The 26,449-nt window shown below is 42.6% G+C and overlaps 2 protein-coding genes across 7 annotated transcripts in view; both read right to left on the bottom strand.

The window, feature by feature from the left end:
* Positions 1-5,128, bottom strand: part of KANSL1L (KAT8 regulatory NSL complex subunit 1 like) — a 66,665-nt gene extending 61,537 nt beyond the window's left edge. For all 6 annotated transcript variants that reach the window (XR_008823427.1, XR_008823429.1, XR_008823431.1 and 3 more), the window contains exon 1: positions 4,998-5,128. The gene's annotated coding sequence lies outside the window, so the exon portion shown is untranslated. The remainder of the gene's footprint in view (positions 1-4,997) is intronic.
* A 445-nt stretch (positions 5,129-5,573) lies between these two features.
* Positions 5,574-22,486, bottom strand: ACADL (acyl-CoA dehydrogenase long chain). Its single transcript, XM_056349666.1, has 11 exons — positions 22,330-22,486; positions 20,077-20,238; positions 17,662-17,799; positions 17,068-17,232; positions 16,070-16,136; positions 14,652-14,816; positions 13,901-14,002; positions 12,540-12,653; positions 10,302-10,429; positions 8,142-8,228; positions 5,574-6,274 (listed from the first exon to the last, which is right to left on the bottom strand). The coding sequence occupies exons 1-11, from the start codon at positions 22,401-22,403 to the stop codon at positions 6,181-6,183; spliced, it is 1,296 nt and encodes a 431-aa protein (XP_056205641.1). The 5' UTR covers positions 22,404-22,486; the 3' UTR covers positions 5,574-6,180.
* Between the last annotated feature and the right edge of the window lie 3,963 nt (positions 22,487-26,449).

The following is a 26,449-nucleotide window of genomic DNA, read 5'->3' as shown; positions in this document are numbered from 1 at the left end:
AAGGCTCTGGTGATTCGGCAATGCTCTCGGCATCTGGCTGACTTGTGGAGTTGTGTCTTTCCACTCTTTTAAGACCTAGCAGTAACAAGAATTTTTAAATTCAAAGGAGTATGGATTCAGACACCTATGCCCATGCCCCTGCCCCCACCCCCCTCCCCAACGTATGGCAAATAACTATAGTAACTCAAAGTGATTTAGAATGGCTAAAATATAAGGGGGAGAGAATTGAAGCCCACACTTTCTCTGGGAGGTTTCTACGGACTCAGGGGAATCCCCATGTTAGATCTGTCCCTGGGAACTCCAAGGAGCTCTCTCAGAAAAACACTGTCAGCCTGATATCTACATACACTGAGCCATGAGTTTATAACTATTCCAATTTCACCATCTACCTTACCTAGCCCAAGTGGTTTAACAGTCATAGATTGCTACTCCTGAAAGGCAGGAAACATTCACACATAGCAGAGCTGCTGCTCAAGCAAACAAGAAGTTTGGAGATGTGGATCTCATACCTATATGAAGATGAAGGCTATTCAAAAAACTAGCAGCACAAAACTTTCAATGTGCTGTGTTTTAACTTGATCATAGTCCCTCAAATACTACATACCCTTCTGGTACAGTTTCAAATTTCCTAAATTGCAATTACTACAATTAGCAAATTATTTTAAGGGATTTGAGTTTGGGGGACTTCCCCCCCCCCCCCCCCCCCCCCCCCTTATAAGGGAAAGAGGTGAAGAAATCAAAGTACCCTCTGACTGAACCACAAACATTAAAGAGCACCAACAAACCACCAATTAGGAGCTCCTGTCAAAAGATGCTTAAATTACAATATAGCTAAAAAAATAAATAAAATGCTTTTGAAGAAAAATTGCTCAATTAACTCCTTACTCAGCAACCTGCAAACTTCACACAATGTTTCTGCCCTGAAGATAGTCATGTGAGACACTTCAGGTGTGTTGCTCTCACTTCAGTGGCATCAAAAAGACTTTATAAAGGCTGGTACTGTCCCAGTCTCCAGTTCTTGGCATTTCTGCAAGTTCACCCCCACCCACCACCACACAGAGTCATTGGTATATGAGCAAAAACAAAGTATCAGCTGCAAAAACTTTTTTTTTTTTGTACAAGTACTTGGCTCCACAAGAATTGTACAATTTTCATTTTGACACATTTAATTTCATTTTGGTAGAAAGCAGAAAAAATAATTTCACTCCACCTTTATTGGAAGTGAACTTCCAGAGCCAAACCTATAATTTGCTGGGGGGAAAAGCTGGGGGTGGGAAGTGCAGAGGGACAGAAGATAAGTACTGCAACATGGTATTTAGGAACACTCTGTATTTTTATTCTGGGAAAAGCTTTTTTGTCATAGGTAAACCATTTCAAGGATTTTTTCCATTGTGTACTACTTGAGGTTTCAAAACCAGAACAGCTGAAATGCTACTAAACTGGCAAAGATTTTGCTTTTCATCTGCTGAATATGTACTCTGCTTGAAAGACTAAGAAGTATCGTAAAAAGAAAAGCTGACGTAAAATAAGTACCAGGGAAGGGAAGAAACAAGTACCAGACACGCACAGTGCAGCAACTGATGTTTAAAGTGACTTTACGCTTATCCTCCCCTAATGCCTTAATTACCCAGGGGGATATAGCTGGGAATTGCAGTTTACCATAGCTCAAGCGCTCCTGCACCCCGCACCCCACTCCCTTCTCTGGCCACAACTACAGGTCCCTAATTCCCCAAGGACCCCTGCTCCTCTAGCCCTCCTCTCCCCTCCCCCCTGATACCTCTGTTTACTTTCTTAGTCCTTACCCAACACCTCCACATTACACCCTTCTCTACCAGACTTACCTCAACGGAATTTGCCTAAATCCTGAAACTAGTGTCTTCATGTTGGTAACTAGCAGCACCCTATTAAAATAAACACAACAAAACCCAACCACAAACCTGCCTGCACACAGGGTGGCATTCCCTTCCCAGCTTTTGTTTATAGTCCTTTTCACTTTTTGACTCTTCCCCCCTTGCATAACACTATCACTTTTGTTACACAACACTGCAGACAATGTTCTGGGGGATTTTTGCTGGGGGGAAGGCGGGTAGGATTGTTTTGTCTTTTAGTGGATTTCTGTTTGTGATCTTTTCGTTTTCAATGACAATAAAACTACATTTGCATGAGGGTTTGTAAGGCTCCTCTGTACCAGCCTTCTTTCCTTGTAAATTGAGTTGTGTTTCCTCATCCCAAACACCTGAAGCTTTCCTGCTAATAATGAGATTCCTGGAGATCAGGAGGAGCTTTTTACATTTACTATTTCAGATCCAGGGGCCTACAAATAACATTTCAAATTAATACAGCTGTTTCCAGTTTATTCATAGATTATCAGTGTTTCAGATAAGTGCACTTCCAATGTTTATTCCTTGTCTAGAAGGCATTTCATAAGCAAAGCAAAGTAACTGGCAGCAGACAGCATCTGGTGAAACACCCAAAATCAAGCTTAGCTAGAATGTTCAAAAATACTGTATTTCAAACTGCCAAGAGTTGCTTTAAGGCCTCTTAGAGGAAACCTGCAGATGAGATGGCAGCTACATGAGCAAGCCTGATCTGCCTACAACACAACTGACAAAACCTGGTTCCCTACAGCTTTGTGTTGTTTGCCCCGTAATCCCTAGCTCCTCTTGGACAGCCTTCCTGATAATCGCTGGACAAAAATAAAGCAGTGCTCTGGCAGACAAGCACTACTGTGGCACTGCCTTAGCTGTGCTGCCAGGACTGAGAGCCACCGCCGAGCTGAGCATGCAGGCGCTGACTTTGGCCAGCTTCTCCAAGCCTTGCCTGGTGGGAGGCATCCACTTGGGTATACTTTACCTACCTCTCCCAATTTTTCACAAAACTTACATGATCATAATAATTTCTAAGAATAGAGAGAACAGCTCAGTAGCATAATCTGCATTTTCTCACAGAATAGCTTGCAGCAATGACTGCAAAAGAGATATTGGTCCCACTGGGTATGTCCTGGTTAGGAGTATGAAAGCAAAAGGAAAAAAGTCCACATTTAACACACCTGGGACTAGCCTTTAAGAAAAAAAAAAAAAAAAACATCTCAGTAGGCAGCTTTTGTTTTCAGTTCAAAAGCAGCCCAGTTACTCATGACGTGTATTTAAGCATTTTAGTATTTTGTTCTATTAATAGATTGGAAAAAAAAAACACAAAACCCAAACAGGATTACATGGGGAGTCTCAGCTTTCAGCAGCATTCACTGCAGGCAGTACTGTATAGATGAAACTGCAAACTCCAGTGTTTTGCACTCCCCAGAAAATATAAGCACAAATTCCTCCTCTTTGGAAAAAAACCCCCACAACCCAACAAAACATGTGCACACCTAAAAAGTATCTCTCTTTGAACAGTAAGAGAACTCAATTTAATACAGACCACCCAAACAGTTTTAATCGTAAAAAACCATCAAAAAGCACATACTTCAAGTGGAGCTCATTAGTATTCATTTATGATAAAATCCATGACTCATTAAAATCTCTGAACAGAGTTGTTTTTCTCCCTGTTCATAAATGCTTCTGAACAGAGAATCATATATTATTTCCAAGTTTATTACCATACCATCAACTAATTCCTGTTCAGTCTATAATACCATATATTAGTAACATAACATCTCAAGTAGTTTTTAACATGTGCTAAACAAACACATTTTGTAGTATATGACAGGTGCCTCTGTTAAGTAGGTTGTACATATGTCTCTAATATAAGTATCTGTAATACCTTTAGATCCATTGTAAAGTCCATATCTACATTTCAGTTACCCTTTTGAATTTCAGTCTTTGAAGAGAGGGCCATAAAAACTGGTCTTAAACAAGACCCATTCAGCTCTCAGACACTAATTAAGATGACTGGAATTTAAACTCCCCAAAACATTTACAGGATTTCACAATGTGGACCAATAAGGAAGGACAATCCTAAGGCACACAGACTAGCCCTCTGAGTTGGTAGAGCTACTAGCATTATAACCATGCTTTATCCAATTTAATTTTTAATACCTTATTTTTATTAAATTAAGCACAAAAAGGGGGAAATATCTAGCCTTTGACAAAGAGCAGACTGTAGTCATCTGTATTTTATTTTAATTTTTAACCGGTTACTTTGTTTCCCATTGTTGATGAGTATCAAGTACCTCAGTCACTGCTACACTTTATTTTGGGAAACGCTTCAGCATTTTGCAACCGCAGAGCTGATACACAAAGTGGATTAAAAGACCAGCTCAAGACCACACAGGAAACCTCAAGGAAGGCTGAGGGTCGCACCTGGATCTGAGCCGCTGTCCAGAGCTTTGCTATCTACTTTATCTAAAGTATTCAGTTTCATGAGTGAGTGGTCTGGGAAGCCAGCTCGGTCAGGGTCACTCGAAGGCAAAGGAATCTGTGGCAATCTTTAGATCAGAAGGAAATTTTAACTCAGGAATGAAAAAAAAAAAAAAAATCGCACATGAAAAGGCAGGCTAAAGCTTTCCACCCACTGGCTCAAACATTAAAAATAGGGCCAGGCGGTACAACATTGCGTGCCCGCAGCCCGCCGGCGCTCCGCAGCAGCCGGCACCTCGGGCCGGCGGCACCGCGGCCAGAAGCCAGGGTCGGCCGGTCGGGCGGGCAGCGACGCTCGCACGGTGAAGCGGGGGGCAGGCGGGACCCCCCCGGGGAGCCCCGCTGGGAGCCGGCGGAGGGAGCTACCGTCCGCCGCGCCGCGCCCCGCCCCCGCGCCCCGCCCCGCGCCCAGGCCGTTCGCCCCCCCGCCCCGCCCCCACCCCAGTCTCCTCCTCACGCATGCGCGCCAGCGCTGGCGGCGCCACAGCCGCTCCCGCCGCGGGAACCAACCGCCGCCCGGCCCCGGTTCCCCCCCCCCCCCCCGCCGCCCCTTACCCTCGCCCTCACCGCACCGCTCCCCGCTGGCGCGCAGCGGCTGCCTCGCCACCCGCCCCCGGCCGCCCTGCGGAGCCCCGCGCTTGCCTCCGCCCGCCGGCTTCTCCACAGCGGCGCTGCCACCTCCAGCCCGCGCGGCGCCCGGCGCGGCTCCCAGTGCCGCGGTTGAAGAGTCCGCGCCCAGCTAAAGCGCAGCTCGGCGGGCGGGGCGGGGCCTCCCCGCGCAGGGGGAGGGGGCCGCGCCGCTCAGGGGAGGAGCGCGGCCAATCCGCCGCGCCCGGGGGCGGGGCTCTGCGCGGGGGCGACCGCCCGCCATTGGCTGGGCGCCTGACGCGGGGATGGCCCCCCTGCCGCGCGCGCGCGCCTCCGCGGGGCGCGGCGCGAGGGGGACGGTGGCGCGCAGAGCGGCGCCTCCTCCTCTCCCGCTCGGCGCGGTGAGGGGGAACGATGCCCGGGCTGACAGAACCCCCGGTGTGCTTAAATAATAATAATAAAAAATCGTTATTAGCATTTTTACTGGGGGTAATAACTTGGAAATACCTCAAAATATTCACCAGCACCGTGTTCCCTCCCACAGAACTCCCCCTCCAAGCCCTGATGTGAATATGGGCCCAGAGGAACCATCCTGCTTTTCCCTCGGGCTTTGAGTAGTGCAGACAACCGTGAGATTGCATAGAAATGCTTTATTATATTTAATTGAACAAAGTAATTAAAATAAGGCATTCTGGGTTACATGTAAACATAGAGGTCAGTGGTGCATTCCCCGGTCCTACAGCGGGTGGATGCGGTGCAGTAAGCAGGTGCATAGTAACAGTAGCAAAAGTTTCAAGTTCCGCTTTGCAGAATGATACTTTTCAAGGGGAAACATAAATTCAAAGTTACATTAACCTTTAACTTCTGTTTATTGGTAAGGAACGTGGCTTCTCTGGAAAAGGTTTGATTCTGAAAAGCGAGGGTTGGATTCAATGTAACAGTATCAAGCCTGCAATATCAAACTATAAATGAAACTGCCTTTCACTACCAGAACTTCTGGAACCCAGAGAATTACCTACCCTCTGTTGTCCAAAGATATTTAACTTGAAAGTTCATCAAATATTAGATATCCTGCATATGAGCACACTGTTGTTATCAACACTTTTTTTTAAAAGTGTCACTTCCCTGAAAAAATTTGATACACCACAATTATTTTACTTACATTCTGATGTCTGATTTTATGCCATATGTTAACATAAAACGACTCTGAAGGACTCCAAAGTAGTAAGCATCTGCCCTACTTGTCACTGACAATGTCTCTAGCAATAAGTTCTTTCATTATTTCATTGGTACCTCCATAGATTGGCTGAACACGGGCATCCACGAAAGCTCTGAGGGGAAAAAAAAACCCAACAAAAACATAAAAACAAGGAAAGATTAAAAACAATTCCTCAGAATGGACAATCAAAAGAAAAAGATCAAGCCTGATCTTTGAAGATCCCTCTTCTCCAAGTATGCTATCTATTCCCATTTTTTAAGAGCTTCACGCTTTCAAAGAGGTTTCAGCTACCTAAAATATTTCACCTTTCCAAGGTACTGTGCCAAACTAGGCATCTGGTCAGTATCTCTTCCATGTTTTTTTGTTTACTTTGTAAAGCCTCCACTATCCCCCCTAGTTAAACAAAAATGAAGTAAGATTTATGAGAGCAGACTCCCACCGCTTCCCCCGTCCCCCCCAATTCTTGTTCCCTCTCTTCCTCATGTCAACTGTGCATTAACTCAACTCCAGACACCAAAGCCCCCATTCACAACACCATGCTCATCTTACAGAACAGCACTCCTGCATGAACCACAAGACCCAGGTGCCTTGTCATTGCGAAAAGAAACTCCTGCAGAGCTGAACCAATAGTTATCGCAGTAACGTGCTCTAATGCCCTGGCCTGTCTGATCCTGTCGAGAGGACTGTTAACGGTGCTGTCAGTTCTTTCTTTGAGGTGGGACTCAAATACTTTGGGAGGAAAAGTAAGTGCCGACTGGCTTCATGTCAGCTGGCTACAGCCTTCTACTGAAACCAGCTCTCTAGCTCCATTTGGGCCAGCAGCCGAAAAGCTGCATGCAGCCAAACCACTTCCATCCTCATGCTGGAACCGGCCCCAGTACATGCACAGCTGGTGACAGCACACAGGACGATGACAGCGTGCTTTTCCATCTTAATTCTGCTTCATTATACAGAGAGCAGCCCAGGAGCTATGTGGCATTCTCTGGAAACACACATGTTGCTGAACCATGAGGATAATAAAACCCTGTACGGACAACTACTGCACACACAGATAAGCAATGGTTCGAGGACACCATGAACAGGGCTTGCTGACCTTCCTATTTAGTAAGATAGGGTGCAGAACACTCACAAATTACACTCATTAAAAACATGCAGGAAAAAGTTATTTTGAAGCAACATTTCATACGCTTGATGTATTCAGAATAAAATAAAAAAAATTTAAATCTACTCAGTTAAGCAGATAACTTCAACTAATTTTTTTAGACAACTGCACAGCAGTCCTTGTTTTGCTACTTCTATTATCAGATTACCCTTTCTTTTTCTTTTCTTTTTTTTTTTTTTAAATAGAAACAGCACCCAAAACTCTACTTAGTGTGGCAAGTGGTATGTACACAAAAGGAAAACACATCTTCACAGATAGTACACCAGGAGTTATATAAAAGAACTCCATAAATGTCCCTAAACTCATAAAATAGCCAAAGAATTGGGAATGGCAAATTCCTCTTTCTACATATAAATCTAGATTTTTCATTTAAGAAGGTGTAAAAGCTGAACATAGCCAGTCAAGTTCTTGATGAAGCAGCTTCTTATTTTGTGGTATTACACAAGATTTAGATTTACCAACATGTTTTCATTCATATGTCAGCATTAATTTCAGATAAGACATACAAACTAGCTCCTCATTTTCATTTTTACATTTCTTCTGTTTTTCCCAATTAATGTTTTCTGCTAGAAAAGCAACTTCTATTTTGTGAAAAAACAGGTAATAATTGCTCAACAGCTTATGAATTATTTGGAGAATCAAAACAAAGCCTTCCTGCAGACATCTGTACAGTAGATTGCCTTTCAATAAACATGATAAGAAAAGGAACAGTAAATCAGTACCAACACTAAACAACTGACAATTAGACCTAAAGGAAGTGCCTCATTTTACTTTGCTGGTAATCTTTCATCACTCAAGCCTGAAGTGTTACACTTACTTTGCAATTGGATACTCCCACATGTACCCCCATCCTCCATGCAGTTGCACACACTGTGTAGCTATGCTGTTTTGCAGATCAGAACACCTTAAGTGGTCAGAGAGAAATTTGTTTTCAGAAGAACGTTATGCTGTGAAACATGACTATAGATACAGGCAAGTTAGCGAGCCAAAATTATAACCAAACATTTTACTCTATATAACTGATTTTGAATGCTGGCCATTAAAATACTTTATATTCTGAGGAACTTTTTTCTTCCTCTTCAATTTAATGTATTAAAGATACATTCTCCTTATGGTAGAGCTTTCAGAGCAGGAAAGCTTTCAAAATAGACAAGATTATTTATCTTTCTTACAGGCTAAGAGATTTATTTTGTAAAGCAGGTGATAGTCTCTTTTCTTACCAAATCCCTCAGCTTCATCAAAAATTAACAGCATCACTGGCTTCCCTCCTGCCCCCCCAACTCACAGCACACTGGAATGCTCCGAGTATAACCATCACCTAAGGATAATTTATTTTCCTCATATTTTCTGGGTTTCAATTCTAAAAAAACACTGCAATTCTTGAAGAGGATTGCTCACCACAAAATATGGATTTAAAGGCAAAATATGTATTTAACTGCAAAATATGGATTTAACTGCATTGGGAGTTCAAGCTAAGGTTAAAAGACATAACACACACACCCCCAAACGCTTTCTAAGCATACAACTTTCAGAGTGGCATTGCTTCTAACGTAAGAATGTAAGAGTCCTTTTCTCCAAACCATCCTCTCATCCAGTTAAATCCTTACAGTTTAATTATACTAACTTTAAGCCTGCAGTAGTGAGTTACTGCAACTGTCTTTCCTAAATGTATTTTCAAATTAGTTTAGGTATATCATACAACCTGTCACCACCAAATAAAACCTAAAGCCCTTTCACAAGATATTAGAAAAGAGATGCACAAACTATGTTTTAAAATCCTTCAAAGCTCTAACTCAAGTCATTGACCGTACTGGAGACAGTCTCCTGAAACATTAGGGAATAACATAATTTACATTCAAGTATTTTCTATACCATTTAAGATAGTTTTATGGAAGGGAGTCACAGGGACTCCGCTAGGTAAAGAGGAAACACATAACAAATTGTGGCACTAAACAGTTGGGAAGGTGGGGGAGTTTCAAATGCCTCTTTGGGAAATTTGTTGAGGAAGTAAGTCTGCATATCTGAGCTGGCATGTTTCTTCCTCCTCCTCAAAAGTGAATGCCTCTGCTTATGTAGCTGGTACTTCTAGGTAATCAGTGCCAGGAATAGAACCCAATCAAAATCCTTTCTTTCCTTGTAAATATTCTTTCTGGACTCCCTTAGTACTCTCTGCTCATTTCCTCAATCCTTATTCTTAGAAGCCTGGAATCTGTAAACCTATGCATCTTCCGTGAAATTGTTTGTTCATGTCTGATGTGCTTTTCTCTCCTTTCTCTGTAAGCAAAATAAAACTGTACAAATTCATATGCCACTATCTTAGATGCCTCTACCCATCCAGCTTGCTCTAGTTAAACCCAAGTTAACAGATAACACTACCAAGGACAGGGAGAGGGAGGAGGAGTTCTGGCCAATAAAGGAAAGCACTGTCTCAGTTACAGCAACAGTTGTAGCCAACTATTTCTTCCCAAAATCAGAGAGCTTCAAAAACCGGGTGGGCCAAACAACTGTTGCTAAGTAACAGTATCTAAAAAGTGTCATATGAGCCTGAAAGAAACCTATGCTTTAAATAAAGCCAACAAACATCCCCCCATTAAAAATAAACAAACAAAACCCATATCTAACAACAATTAGCTACAGTAAAATGCAAAGCTTTGTCTAAACACCAATGAAATACTCACTTTTACTCGAACCTTAAGTTGAGTCCTGATCTTGTTATTAATGGAAGCCTATTTTAAAAGCATGCTATTATTTTGAAGTTGAACTGTTTAACTAACACTAGTTTTTAATGTAACTAAGATTTTTGTTGACTACATGATTAAAGTTAAAGCTAGTGGTCTCTACTAGAAGCTGACAATGTTATTATTAATCAGACAGTAATTTTATCTTTTCATTAGATCTGAACAGTTCAGCATTTTTATCATTAGACTCCTGTCAAGATCATGCAAGTAACACTTCCAAATTACTTTTAACCACATACCAATACTTTGCCATAGAAGCTGTGGAGGAGTCCAGACGTTTATCTGCATGCAGCTGCAAACAGTTGTCCATAAAAGCTCGGCCCACGCAAATCTGCGTTTTCATTTCTGCCAACTTGTGTTGTACTGTCTTAATTTGGAAGTGGATGGGTGAGGCAGAGGAAAGAAAGAGCAGAATTAGTAGGTTTTAAGTGATATTTGAAGCAGAAAATGGAACATTTTCTAGAAGGATTTCTGTTAAAAACCACCATTTCAAATAACTTCATCACTGTACACCAGAAGGCAGCTTACTTTCCATACAATTATGTCTTTACAAATCTTATTAGAGAAAATTACTGCCCTTTCCTTCTCAAGACCAACTTAAAACATTCCTACACATGGCAGAGTAGGAGGCACTGGGTGTTCTGTCACTCTCAGCTCCCTCTTGTGGGGGAACATCCTTTCAGTCTGTACAGCCACCGATTTCCGCAATTAATAACATTTCACCATCTACTGAACCCTTTTTCTACACATTCAGTTCTTCAGAGTTTGTGTCATATGCAAAGAGACACAAGCAAAAACAAAGGAAATTTTAGACTACCTATCGGAAAGGTTTTCAACACCGAGTTCTGTCACATTGGAAAAGTTTCTCAATAGAAGGGGTTAAATTCATTGCTAAGGTTATATAAAACCAGACCAGGCAACCATTCAACCATCTTCTTATAATTCTGGTAGGGAGGGGATAAAACCACCACTCACTAACAGATTTTTTTTTCTAATCTCACAGTTATAAAAACATGTATTAAAAAAGTCTTCTTACTTCCCTTGACAATAAATATAATGGACTTGGTCTACTATTACAAGAAAAGATTTATTTGACACATTGTACTGTGGCTTGACTAAATGAATTGGGCAAGGCAGAGCTCTAATTAGGAAGGATTTTTGATTATATGCACATTCTAGCCATCAGCAACAACAATGAAACTGAAAAGGTAGGCAAGAATGGCTTATTTTGGCAAAAATAATATACTTTATGAAGTTTATTGGCCACCTGGTGGTTGGCAATGGGCTAGCCTAAAAAAGGAGATTATTTTGGAGGTCTCTGCACAGTGAACCACAGTTAGGAAGCATCCCTTACCTATATTAAAAAAAGGTAAACCACTTATTTTGTGTTAAAGCTGCACACTGCACATACTAAATTCCATCTAGAATTATGGATTGCTGAATGTTAATTTTAAAAACAGATGAAGATTCTAATTTCCTGGAAGATACCTAACATTCCAGCCTCTAAAGGGCCCAATTCTGCTACTATTCACAACTAAAGAACTGATTTTGCAAAGGAAGTCTCAAAACTTTGAAATGGGTATTTTTAAAAATTATTTCAAATTTATATTAAAAAAGTGAAAAAGAGGCAGACAACATCCTCTAACCCACATGAGTCATCTCCATCTATAAACCAAACATGCAGGAGCTTTGTCTGCTTCAGTCCTAACAGTTAAATGTGGTTTTCAGGAAAACTGTATCACAATACTGCGGAAAGCAACATCTGGTTTATGACTGCAACTAAAGAGCATAGGCATAAACGTCTCAAAACACAATTAACTACCACTGTCAGGAGTGAGGTACGCTCACAGAGAATGACCCAACAGTTTTATGTGCAGTCACTTAAATACCCAGCTAGCTGCTAGCTGAGGAATCTCATTACAATACCCATAAAGCTGAATACAAACACCCCTGCAGGCATTCAGACAGCAAGGTCACTGCCTGGGAGCCCCCACCAGCATCAAAGTTCAATTTTCTGCAATGCATTGTGTGCAGAGAAATGCAGTACCTGCACATGCACCAAGCAGTCTGTAGGATTCCAGGCAGATACAGAAATACATGCAGGTGTAATAGACTCTGTGATGAGGACCTCTGACAGCAAAATGCAAGCTAATATTTTTGTCAGCAGCAGCAAAAAGCCAGTATAGTTTCTGCCTGCATATCTCACTTCCAAAAGCAGCACTGCTGGGAGTTACCTCTGAACTGTAAAATATATACACTAAGGCCTTTGTGGTGTTGAATTTTTAAATTATTTTTGTTCTTCAGACACTAACGATGGGCATGGAGGCATGCAACAGCCACAGTGCAACAGTGCAACCTGTGCAAATAGTCCTTTGAAAATAGCCCAGTGATTTTCATTTGCTCACTATTTCGCATACACAGATACAAAGCAAACGCACACTGGAATCTGTATACAAAGTCTCCCCATTCAAACTCACCTGCAAGTGTGCAATTGTCTTCCCAAAAGCTTTTCTCTGCTTCACATAATTCCTTGTTTCTTCAAACATGAATTCACAACCAGCAAGAGCCATATCAGCAATTAGCAGTCTTTCCTTTTGAAACACAAATTATGGAATCCAGTTGAATTAGTCCTACATTTCTCTGTATCAGATGCACAATTGGGACACAGATGTTCAGTATTGTTCATTAAGGGTGGGGAGGCAGAAATCACACTAAGTCCCAAATCAGACACACTGCATTACTGAAATTAATGAGTGAGACAAATGCCTTGCTGCCTGAAGCTCACTTCTAAGTCCTTTCCAGGGTAATGTTCTATCACCACCATGACTCAAAAAATAGCTACAATCAACCACATGACTCGTACTGACTGAAAAATTCACACCAAATTCTGTTTCAATTATTGGCTTTCACTGCTTGGTTTAAACAGCTGTATTTGACAATTTCAATTGACATCTCTAGAAAAAACAAAATCTACAAAAAAGGCTTGGCTGTTTTTTCCTTCCTTGTAACATCTTTAAAAACACAAACTAAGTACAGAACAATTACTTCTAGCACTGTTGAAATCATCTGATACATCATGTTGAAGCTGTTCACAAGTGCATCTATTTCTTTAAAGCAGTAAAAGATTTCCTTTCATCAGGTTTCGTATTTAGTCACAGTATAAAATTAAAACAAACGTGATCCCTACCAGATGAGGCAAATACAAAGTCATAGTTTTGACAAAGCACAGTCCTGTTTTGAGGAACCACATTGCCTCTTTGTCCTCCCAAATAATTCCAAAACTCTGTAAACTAAGTTGTAAACTGTTATTTCCACTAGCAAGGTTATTTTGGCAACTAAATAATTTCTTTACTTTGCTACGTGGACAAATAAACAGTTCCTTATATCTTTAATATACTTCTGCTGGTAAAAAAGCTAGAATTGCAGTGCTTGCTTGCTTCTTTAAAGAGAATGCCAAATGCATCACAGACCTCCAAGCCATATTAAATTTACTAACCAAAGTGGTTCCATGCTGGAAGTACACAAGAAAACAGTCCTATCTTCTTTTAAATACCCTCAGGTTCTCTTCAACAGCTGGATTGTTGATTAAGAGACCCAACTTTGAGCTGCTGTGATATCAACATTTTTACCAATGCCTAAAGAATTGCACTTTTAGCACTAGGAACAGTGTACTCCAACTAAAAAGCAGCAGTTTCAACACAACATTGCCTACAGACATCCCAATTCTGAGCCCAAGATGGCTCCCCAAAACACATAATCTTAAGACCAAGGCAGATTCTTGCCATGACACAAATTGTCTCTGTATTCTTCCTACAGACTGCAAACACGTTTCTCTTACCTGAGGGAGCTCTGCCATGAGGTAATAGAAGCCTTTATTCTCTTTTCCAAGCAAGGCACTGGCTGGCAACCGCACATCTTCAAAAAACAGCTCTGCTGTGTCCTAAGAGGGTTTTAAATGCAACAGTTTATAGTTTGACATTCTCATCTCTTCATTCCATTTGTTTACCTCATCATTTCTGGCTACTGTACATTTTAACTTGTTATCACAGTTAACACACACACTTAGGTTGGAAGGGTCCTTCAGACATTGTCTAGTTTATCTCCTACTCAAAGTAGCTCCAGCAAAACAAGCAGCGGAGGGCCTTGTCCAGTTACGCTTTCCAAAGCTCCAAAGATGGAAGCTCCACGACTTCTTTGGGCCCCTGTCCCAGTATCTGATCACTTTTACGGTGAATTTTTCTTCTTAACACCTATTTAGAATTTTCCCTAATGTAACTTGTATCCTTTGCCACTCTCCCTTTCACTGTGCTCCTCCAAGAAGGATTTGGCTCCACTATAGCTACAGCTGACTGTTAGGTAGCTGAAGACGTCAACAAGATCCCATTCCTCCAGGCTTCTTCAGAGCAAACAAATCCACTTCCTCAGCCTCTCCCTGCACATCACATGCTTCAGACCTCCCTTGGCAAACTCAGCATACATACTTCACGTGTTCTGACTAAGACTAAGAACTAGAATAGCACCACAGTTCCATTAAAGTAGTTTTAGACTTCCTCCAAGTCTAGGATGTGTTAGGGATTGTACAAACTCACTTGAGCTTTCAGGCCTATTTTGTTCAGCTTGCGTCCTTTGATGAAACCTTTTGTTCCATTTTCCACCAGAAAAAGGCTGATTCCGTGAGCAGGAGATCGGGCCTCCCGGTCTGTAACTGCAACCACGATCACTACATCGCTCATCCAACCATTAGTGATGAATACCTGTAAAAAATGCAACTTGGAATAAAGCAACAAGCTAGGTGGACAGAAGTCAGGAGAGATCACCAAGCAGCAGAAAGAAAAATTGCATTGATACTTTCACAGGTGAATTGAAAGGCAAGGTTTAAGTGTCCAGCAGAACTGTAAGCTTTCTGAATTAAGTGTTTTGAAACAAAGTCTATTAAAGTAGGAATTATTTTGAGAAGTATTGTGTGGACTAGAAGTTAATGCATAGATCTGTCCTATGAGGAAGAAGGAATATGGTATCAAAATGTAGATAGAAAATGAACACAGAGCTTCTCTTTTTCTAGAACCTAAATTAGCAACATACAACATGCAAAACTATCAACAGCTTCTTGTCACAACTGCTTACTATAATTCTGTAAAATGACTCATGAACCTGCCAAAGTGATCCATCTTTACTCCAGCAAAAGAAATGAGCTATCTGTCCTGCTTGGCTTGTGCAGCATAAGCAAGTATCCTTTTGAACATCTGTGTGTACATATTTGTTTGCACACATTCTCAGCACTTGAAATTCTGCTAACGGCCAGAAGGCTGTATCAGTACCATGTCATCATCAGAAGTACAAAAGAAGAGGGGGAGAAAGATTAAGTCTTTTCATAGCTTTAAAAAAACCCATGTTGAACCCACACTTCCATCTGAACACTATTTCCGTCTTCCTCCTTTTTTATTATGGCAACGAAAGAAGAGGTTAATGCTGCCAGCTTTGCAACAAATTGACAACACACAGAGAGCATCTGATGCAGTCTTTTTTTTTTTTTTTTTCCCTCCCCCTCCTTCTAACATAATCAGGCTCCTGAATAAAGACTCCACTGTTTGCATTGTGGAAACCCAAGTTTTTACTCAGGCCACAGAAAATTTCAGTGGTACTATATATGTTTTGTTGTTCAACCTCATTACTAAAACAGCCCTGGTCCTGCTTATACTATGTAGGATTTTTTTTTTCTTTTCCTTTTCTTCCCAGTTTAAGGGAAAATAAGCCTTTTGATAGTTATTTAAAAGCTACAAAAATAACCTACTCAAGCCCTCCCATAATTTGGTCTGTAAATTTCCAGCAACAGAAACATCTTAAGTCCTCTTAAAGTAAATGGGGAGAAAACCCCACAACATAACCCACAAAAATAAACAAAAGTGAAAGGACTGGGGGAAGATGCTAACAGCGGTGTGTATTCTTCACCACCTAAATGTATTCAGTTCTCCAAGCCTACAAGCAATATATACGTCTATTCACTTACCTTACTCCCATTAAGAATCCAGTCACTTCCATCTTTTTTCGCGTAAGTTCGTACTCCCTGCAAGTCACTAAAACAAAATTCAAAAGGTCCTTCAAAAAAACATTCCAGAAGCTAAAATTTGTATCTTCAATTTCACCCAGTAAAAAATAAGGTAGATTTTATACAGTCCAAGCATAAGATCAGTGAAAACACATATGAAGATAGGGAAACACAGTGAAATAGCTCAGAGTGTAACAGAAACCACAAGCTGTGGAAAGGGATGATAAATCTATGCAATCGTACAAGAATAAAAGTCCCATTTTAACATAATCTGCTTGTGGAAGGTGGTGTAATACAAGCACTGGCCCCAATGGGTCAGCATCCCCTTACCCCAATATGCTTTAGATGACAAACACCAATCAAAACCACATCCTCTAAGCAGGCTCAACCCTGATCAGGAGGCTCTGTAAAAAGCCACTGGCAACATCTACCATTTGTAGAGGCATGACACCAACAGGTTTTGCTCTTCACCTGTCCTTCTCTGTTTGGGAAACTGGCCAGGTCGGCCGTGTCTACTCCAAACATGTGCTGTCTGCCCTTCAGTAATGACAGGCAAGGAGGAACATTTCTCTGAAAGGGTTCAGAGGAAAGAAAATAAAGTGTTCTCTTCCAAACAAAAGTTAATAGCAAAGTCAAGCCCACTTTACAAAAATATGTAATTTTCTCCTGACTATGTTTCATATTAAAAGTATGTTCACGTGACAAGCAAGTTAGTAACTATGAAAGCAAATACAAAGCATGTGCCCACAGTGAGCCAATACAGAAATGGATTCTTGAGCAAGTATCTTAAAATGATAAATCTGTCATCTATAAGTAACATGCTTTTTTGAAGTCCCACCTGATCTAGGATTTGTCTAGTCACTGAAATGACCATATAACCAGGAGGCTCAGCATTTTTTCACTCATAAATAAATAAAGAGTACATACTGTCAAGACCATTGTTTCAATATTTAGCTTACCTGCCAGCCCCAGGTTCTGTCATGGCAATAGCTCCAATACACCTGCCTGCAACCATTTCAGGGATAAAGCGTTTAATCTGTTCTTCAGAGCCATAGTTTGCAATGTAGGGCATGACTATATCTGAATGAAGACTGAATCCTGGGCCTGTACAGTTAACATACATCCTTGGGGAGGGAGAAAAAAATTACTACAAAGATTTAAACACTGAACTGCACACTGTTACAGCATATACCAAACAATGAAGAAAACCCCACCACACAGAAGTCTGAGACAATTTGAGCCTGTGGCACTTGTACTGTTATTTATAGAATGTACTTTCACAGTCAAATGGGTATATAACCTACTAGACCAACAAAAAAGCTTCCCCCAGCCACAAAGTCCTAACCGTGGAGTACAATGACATTTAGTAATTAAAAAGTCATCTGGAATATTTAAAACAGGAGGGATTTACATATGTCTAAACTATCCTTTCCACAAGTAAGATAGGACCATTTTCTCTAAACAAACATATTCCATAACGAGAACATCTTATGGAAAATAAATGCAGTCTCTTCATAACATCACTGAAATTTTTCCTGAAGTGTAGTACTTACTGCTCCTCCCAGACTATAGCTGAAGAGAGAATATCTGCTCCAATGCCTCCATGTTTTTCAGCAATAGCAACACCCAGCAAACCCTGCTGTCCAGCCTTTTCCCAGAGCTCCCTGCTCACCTGGCCATCCTTTTCCCATCTGCAAAATGAACACAAGAACGGAGTCATGCATTAAAGCCTCTATGTGCTACTATTTGTCATGGCTGCTGCTTCACACTAGAACACCCACAGCCAGGTTTCACTGCATAGGAAGACACCTTCAGTCTTGCCAATAGACAATGTGTAGGGTACACAGACAACTGTATTTCACAGCTAAGAAGTGGTGGCTTAACAATAAGCTTAATAACTGCGTAAGAAGTCTGAACTCCGGCTTCCAACATATAGCCTGACATCTCTTTCAGACTTATTATGAAAGGCAGTGCTGCCTATTGGTCTGAGTACCAGCCTGGTATTTAGGAGATTTAGCCACAACCATCTGGATAATTACAAGCAGGTCTTTATCTTCCTGACATTCCATTTTCCTCATGTACAGAATAAGTATAATACATCAGCATCTTTTGTGAAAGATTTCCACTCTACCAATGAGAACTGCTTTATGAGAATGAAGTGTTAACAGGTTAACAAATTCTGTATCAAAATCAGTCCTGTGCACTTATTACAAGCCAGTACTGTAAGCTGGTCAATTACTGCTTTAAAGTGGTTTCAAGTTTGTAAATAAATAGTTGAGGCTTATCTGCTGACAGTCTGCAAACTTTAACACCACAAGAATCACTTATTCTTGGAAAAATAGTGCCTCTATTGAGTTTGTAAACTCAACAGAAAGCTGGATGGCCATTAATAGCCCAGCTTTTTGTCTTTTTCTTTTTAAACCATAATTTTAAAGTTGTATGGCACACAGATTGTATCTGAGACACTCCTCTGACACACCTGTGTGCAGCAGAGCTATACCACAGCACTCTACCCACAGTTCATAAAGTATCTTACCCTACATATTTTAAGCTCATTCCCAGAGCTTTTGCTCCTACACTGGAAATCTTAAAACCAATCTCTCTTGCAAATATCTTTGCTTTTCCCTCCCATCACTTTCAGGGCCACTCCTGTCTCTGCTTCACCCATCATCAAAGCTTCTCCTCCTCACAATAATGCACAACTGCATTCACTGATGGTACATTTGCCTCTTCATGTCAGCCCAGCCAATCAATGCCTGAAGCTTCCTTGTTTACTTGAAAGGCGTGAGAACAGAATGGTTCATAGGTCGCTGAAATGATGCAAGAATACAAGTCATACTTCTTCCAGTCTCTCTAGGAAATAGTTCTGTCAGCAAGCTAGCAAACAGGATCTTCAGTAACCTCGCACCGAGTCAGTACCTGTTCACAAGCCTGTACTGGAAGTCATTCTAACAGAAGATGAGGAAGAACATCTGGTTTTGTGGATGGAATATGATTGTACAGTGGAAAAGCATACTACTTTGAGGTCATGGTTTGAGGATGAAAAAAATAGTTAGCAACAATCCTGATGTAAGCTGTTTCCATTGCCTCCTGCTGTTAATTTCTGCCCCAGAGCCACAACACCCCACCCACTCAATTGTGCCATCTCAACTGTTTGTGGATACACACTGTGAGCTGCATCAGAAAACTCATCTAGCAGCGTGATTTAAGAATAAGCCCTTCACTACCCCCCGGCGTTTTTGCAGGAATGTTTTTCAAGTAAAGTAAAAATTGCTTAAGACACTACTGCAGCTTAATGCTTTCTGTTCAAAAACATGTTCTGAGTTCATTTATTTTCCTTTCCCAACTATAACGTGATTTGATATAGCTAAATAAGGGTGAAAAACACCCTCCAGCTCTAGTTCAATGGAAGCATGACACTTCTACTTTGTGAAGACCCCTACTTCCACAGAAGAAAAAAAAATTTAAACAAAGATACATTGTGCAAGTTTCTTGGTAATACATAATTCAGCTTACCATCCTACGTGTACTGCATTTACAAAATCTGCTGCAATGCAACCTAGACACAACATCAATGCTATTTTGGATGACAGCAGTACAACAGCGTAGGAACTGAATTGGCTCCCTAATTCTAACACCCAGATTTCAGTGTCACAGTTAATACCTAGCAGGGATACTTGCGCTGCAACTCTGCAAACTGCATTTGCCTGCTCATAGGCCTAAGGCGAGGACACCAGATTGCCTACACTGGCACTCAAAAAAAGCAATGAATTTTGATTATGTGTGATTTTTTCACATGATTTTCATAGGCAAGTTTGTTTTAATTGAGTAAACTGGAAATAGAAAGCTTGTAAATGAAAACAAATATCCTGTTCATCCTGTCATGTTAATAGTGATACCCCAAAAAGCATTTTTGGGGAAAAAATATACTCTATTTGGCAAACCAGTGTATTTAAGAGGTATCTTACTCTGCATGAAAAGGCAGCACTTCTTCCTGAAAGAACTTCCTGGCGCTGTCCCTGAAGATATCATGATCTGATGAAAAGATCCTCCGAGTGCCTATATCAATCAAACTTTTAGCAGAAGATGGTTCTTGGCGCTTTGTGCCATGCTGTTCAGTTTGCAGAGGACTAAAAAAAAGACAAATGAAAGGATCTGTTAGGACACAGACACCTCCATTTACGTAATGCTTTTAAAAGAAAGGAAACACCTGTGGTGTTAAACATAGTTCACATTCCAAATCTAGCACACTATTGGGTCCAAAGCATACTCACGATAAAGAACCAACATAAAACTTTGCTGGGCTGTGAAAGGAAGTAAAGCAAGACTGGTCTGTCCTTAATGCTTCAAACAAATTAAAAACAATAGTAAGACATACAAAGGTAAGAGGATAAGGTTTCTGTTCTTTAGAGATGCTAAAAAAGTCACTGCCTTCTCCCTCTGCCACGCAACTTCCAAAACGCAATTCAGCTCAATTTAAACTGAGGGGGTAACTTTTTGAACAAGTAAACTTTTTGTGGGTTTGTTTGTTCTGTACATGCCCCCCCAAAGTGCCAAAATTGCAAATCCATGACACTGAAAATTCACACACTCAAAATAAAAATGACTACAATATGGATCTGCATGCTCCGAGGGCAGTATTATACTCTGCATTATTACATATATGTGCATAGTTCCAACCTTGAAAATAATGCTATCTAATTTCTTCTAATTTATGCTATTTTTGTTGTACAGGAAGGCTAACCCTCCCAATACTCTGATAAAAATATATGTGAAAATATAATGCTGCTTTAACAAAAAATATGAACTCTAAGAGTGGTAACTGTCAGCAGTTGAAACCATGCAAGAGAAGTATAATTGCAAATTAACAGCGAAGGGTTTAAAGCTTTTGTAGGGGTTTAGAACATCAAGGACAGTGTACTATTTTAGGGCTGAAATGAAAATTCACTTCTTACATTTACACATTGAGATCTTGACTTGCCTCTATTTTATTGCCAAAAATCATCAGGAATTATAAATACAGATCTAAGCTATATTAAATGGAAAATGCATTTGCTGTTCCTTTCTCCAGCTATTTTGTCGCTTCTCGGCACTGCGCAGGAACTGCACGTAGTCCCACAGAGCCCAGCTAAGCCTACGCTTATTTACTCCACTACCGAGACAAAGGCTTTTGTTTATTGCCACATGAAGTTACTGACGCTCTTCCTGGTGCAAAGGATTAAAGGCCCCTGAAACACAGACTATTTACTTTTAGCAATCTTTGGAAGAAATGGGCTCCTGCAACTCCAGTACTCCCTACCCTTAAACACAGGCTTCCCACGCCAGGCACGCAGCAACTCTCCCAAAAGCTCCACGTTAATTTTGAAGCTGTTTCGGATGGTACCGAGGTTTATTTAGACACACACACCCCCCTTTTGTTTAATTGCGGCTCGCAGCCCCCTGGCACCCCGGGGAGGGCCGGGCTGCTCCCGCAGGCCAACCGCAGCCCCGGCAGGCACCGCTCTAAGGGCAGGGCAGGCGGCAGCCCCCCGCCGCGCTGCCCCGCCCCCCCTGCCACGGGCCCGCGGGTCACCGCCGTGCACGGCCAAGGTCGCGCCCGGCCCATCACGGGGCTCGGCGTCCCCGGCGCGTGGACGGGAAGTGGAGCAAAGGTCGGCCCCGTCACGGGGCGCGCAGGGCCTGCCGGGCCCGGGCCGCTCGGGGGGCCAGCTGCTCACCCAGACCCCAGCTGCCTCCTGCAACGGGGACACAAGTGCACACAGACACACACGCGCCTATATATGTATATATTTACAGGCACAGGCGTGTATCACACGCGCCTATGTATGTGTGCATATGTATGTATTTACAGGCACAGGCGTCTACCGTTCCTGCTACACACTTACAGAGCACGCATCCGCATCCCTCCAAATACATACTGGTATATCCACCACAGCTATATATTCATATCGATATGTGTATATATATATATATGTGTGTGTACATAGAGCACGTGCAACCCCACTAACACGTACACCCCCACGCAGACGAGCCCCCAGACATACAAACCCCTTCCGCGCCGAGCGCGGGGGCGCACGCCCACCCTTCACGGTGCGCCGCGGCGGGGGTCCCCCACCCCAGACTGCCGGGTAGCCTCCGCTCCGCCCGGCAAACACCCGCCTCTCCACCCACGCCTCAACCCCAGCACCGCGGCGAAGCGCAGCACCGCCGGCCCCGCTTACCTCGCCTGGGCAGAGAAGGGCCGGGGGCCCGCGGCCCTCAGCAACCCCCGCAGGCGGAGCAGCCGCGCCGCCATCTTGCGCCGCGGCGGGACAGGGCGGAGCGAGGCAGCGCGCACCGCAGCTCGGCCGGCGGCGGGCGGCGCGATCCTCGCCCCGTCCCGGCGGCACGTTGTAAAGCCTGTGGGTTGGTTATTATTAATTTGTTATCCTCGTTTTCTTTCCGGGTCGTTTAGTGACAGCTTCTCGGTTCTGTCAGTGTGGCTCCTCGCCTCGCCCTGCCTGGCGAGTGGAAGGATGACTGCTGCCCAAAGCCTCTTGCAACACACATCCCTGTAGTCGCCCCTGCTCCCGTCTTAGACAGATATAAATCTCTTCTGATACACCTAGACTTACAAGAGGATTATGATCAGACATCTGTGTTGTTATAATTATTATTCTAATGTAGTTTTGAAACCACGTTACAGAGGGGAGCGGGAGCAAAGGTGACTCAGGCGCTCCCGGGGAGGGTGAGGCGGCCGCCAGGGCGAGGGAGATGATGTGCTCGGGTGGGGGGTGATGGCGCTGGGCGTGAGCCGCTCCCAGCCTTGCCGCGGCCTCGTCCTCCCTCCATAGGGGCGGCAGCAGCGGGGCGTCCCTCAGGGACGAGGCTGTCACGGTTTGGGGGGGGGGGGCGCTGACAGCCCCAGCCCTGGCCAGGGACCAAGAGGGGGAACCGGGGTTGCCCTCCCCTCGGGGCTGCGCCTCAGGGTCCATTTTGGCGGCAAGACGGCGGCAGCGGCCGCCCCTGTGAGAAGGCTGCCCCACGGCCTCCTGATGTCGGTGGGGTTTAATCTGTGTAACCTGCACACCAAAATCTTTTAGCACTCTTATTTCCTGCCCCCTCCCCCCCCCCCTCCTTTTTTTTTTTGAGGGCCGCTTCCCTAGGTGGTTTATGATTATTATATGCTCGGGCTTTCCAAAGCATGGAGAAAGCATTACTCTCGGGAAGAGAAAACCACTGGAGGTGGGGGAGAGGATAAAGATGTAACAGTCTGCTCGTAGTTCTTCCTCCCTTCAGCTCCTGTGGCCACCCTGGTGCACAGGACAGCCCTGACAGATACTACTCTCCTGAATCAACCATTTGGGAAAGTTTTGAGATGTATAGCAGCATCTTTCACTGAGAAAGGAGGTCCTGTCCACGTCGTTAACCAACACAACCCTGAGATACAAACTGACTAGAAAATAGATGTTACGAATCGCCATTGTGATGAGGATTGGGTTAAAATGATATACAATCCCCATCAATGAGATTTTATATGCTTTCCTTACTCCCCACATGGTGTTGGGGAACCATCAGATGTTACCTTCCAGAACCATGAGGTTGCACAAAAAGTGTAAGCAAAAAGTGAGTTTTGAGCCTTGATGTTTGTTGGGAATAAAACAAAAACTGAAAAGCAAGATTGTAATGGCTCAAAACACAAAGCAAATCAGCCCAGAAGATATTTTTCAAAACCTTGTCATTTTAAAACTAATAATTTACTGGGAGGTGAATTATATGTAATCTGTTGAGAGAAATCCCATGGTTTAGCTGTTTCTGCATATTGATCCACAGTCTAAACCTGTTGTAATGCTTTTTAACAGATTAAAAAAAATATCTTTTGATCAGTCCCATTTTCCCATATTGTTCCTACAACCCAAACCAGAAGATGGCACTACAGGAATAGCTATTCCTATAGATGGGCCTGCCTGAAAGGAGGCTTGCCTCTCCAAGCGTGACTGGCAATGTAGAGAGCTGGCTGGCTGTTCTTTCAGCCAGGCGCACCCGCCTTACAAAACCAGTTGCAGCCCGAAAACTTGTACTATTTTTCGTTTGGGAGTCTGATCTCGTACCAGAGCAGGCAGGAGAGGACCATGCAGGGGCAGTTGAGAGGAAAGAAGTAAAACAGAGTTTGGTAGGAATTACTGAATCTGCATGCCCAGAGGTGAGATTTGGGCATGCCTGCGAGGTCCCATCAGGTAGAGCCTCCCAGGGAGTGCCCTCCTTGGTCTGGTGGAGGCTCCAGGGTGAGCCCACCACCTTGGTCTGTTAACCGGCAGGAGGCTGACAGGGAGATTTTCATTCACAGGGATGCCTGGTCACCCAGTTTACAGTCTCGGTGGCTTTGTTGCAGCAGGAAGATCTGGCAGGACATATCCTACCACCCACGCACAGGGTAAAGTGATAAGGGAGCTGAAAGATGGTAGATCCTGCCATAAGCCACAGAAAGGCAAACTTTGTCTGGGTTTCGAGTGTCAGTTCCTGGGATCAGGAAATGCCTCAAACAGCAGCAAAGACTGACATTTTTTCATACTGTTTTTTGGGGAAAGAAGGGTGGTTGTAAAAAATGGGACATTAAGAACCTTTTTTTTCTTTTTCTTTTTTTTTTTTTTTTTTTTTGGCATGTGTTTGCAGGAAACAGAGTAGAAATATATACTGCAGGAGGGCAGAGAGTGCAAATGCATTCATGGCCACTGAGTGCAAATGCATTCATGGCCACCTTCTAGATGTTGTTTCCAGTTTGGGATTGTGCTTTTCTTGCAGCAGCCTAATGGGACTTAACAGAGACACAGCATGGCCAGGCTTAAGTGACAGCGGTGTAAGTGATGTATCCCTTCCCAGCACAGTCTGGTCCCTGCACCTCCATTCCTTGTGTGGGTATAGTCATAGGGTTAGTCTCTAATTCTGATTTCCCCCCTCTTAATGGTGATGCTTTTTCTTTGTTACAGTCATCTCCTATACTAGTAATTGGCCTCTCTGTCCTTCCTGACCTTTTGTATTAATGGTTCAGGAGAGGAATATGGTTTGCTGTATGTTATTGGGTGTAAATTCTCCCAAATTAGTAGCTCCTCTATTCTCATATTGTGTGGTTAGTGGTAAACTTATTCCTTTGAGACTCCAAACTGCTAGAGATATGTATGTTACACTGAAAAACATGGTATCCCCCGGTCATACCCAGCACCAGCAATATCCACCACTCTGGAAGTGTTGCCAACATGATGTAAAGATACCAAGTCAGTGGGCTCCCATACAATGTCTTACTGTCCTGACCTGAGGACTCTGTGACACTTGGGCTTTGTTACAAATTGATTTGGTTGAAGTGTCTTTTGAGTCACCCATTTACGTGTTGGGGTTTTTTTATGATTTCCAGTGTTGTTAGGTCATTGCTACAGCTGGAAAGAATGTGTATTCACTTCAGTGCCTGCTTTGTTGGGAGCAATATCTAACATGTTTACTACAGTGAACATAATTTAAAGCATTATCTTGCTTAAAAAAAAAAAGTCCATGGCCTTGCAAGATACACAGTTAGTAAATAAGGGAGATGTAGGTTAACTGAAGAAAAAGCATTTAAGTGAAGCTCTGTGGGTAAGACAGTTTAAAATTAAATTTGTTTTAGTTTTGGTCAAACTTAATATTCCTGTTGTTCATCTGAGGAGTACTTATTCTCCAGACATGAGGGCTGTACAAGTATACTGAGGTCAGAAGAACCATATAAAAGGAATTATCCTTTTTTTAGAATTTATATATGTCTTTCATTCCCACTGCAAGTAAAAGAATTTTTAAAGGAACTGAGAAAAAATATCCCATTGCATACATTTTTTTCTGTCAAACAAGTCACCTAAAACCTTCTATGTATATTACTGAGCTAGGGCATCATTATTCCTATTATGTCTGCAGGAGCATTTGTTGCTGTGGAAGAGTGTTCTCCACCAGGTCTAGGTGTGCTGGACTTCATGTGGAAAACTACCTGTTAATGCAGCCCTTGGATGCAAATGTCCTAATTTTTCTCAGAGCTTTTCCTGTGCCATTGGCATGTACTTGTTCTTTAAATAATTTTTTTATATCCAAGGTACAAATCTGAAGTGGAAGAACTGCTTATAGGTGTGTTCCTCTTGGCTGATTAGTCATTCAGAAGAGGTCGTCTGACAGCTGGTAAACACCATGTACAAGCCCTAAAGGTGATTTCTGCCAGATGGCTGTCTATGTATTTGGATAGTAAAGACTCCTGTTAAAAGAGCTATGGTTATGTGTATTCCTCTGTCCTGCTACATGTGATGGTGATACTGTCTGTAAAGCCAAGCTGCAGGATCTGACCAGAAGTTT

This window comes from Falco biarmicus, chromosome 8 (assembly GCF_023638135.1).
Source record: "Falco biarmicus isolate bFalBia1 chromosome 8, bFalBia1.pri, whole genome shotgun sequence".
Taxonomy (NCBI): domain Eukaryota; kingdom Metazoa; phylum Chordata; class Aves; order Falconiformes; family Falconidae; genus Falco; species Falco biarmicus.
The sequence above is the reverse complement of the archived record's forward strand: the minus strand, read 5'-3'. Positions and strand labels throughout refer to the sequence as shown.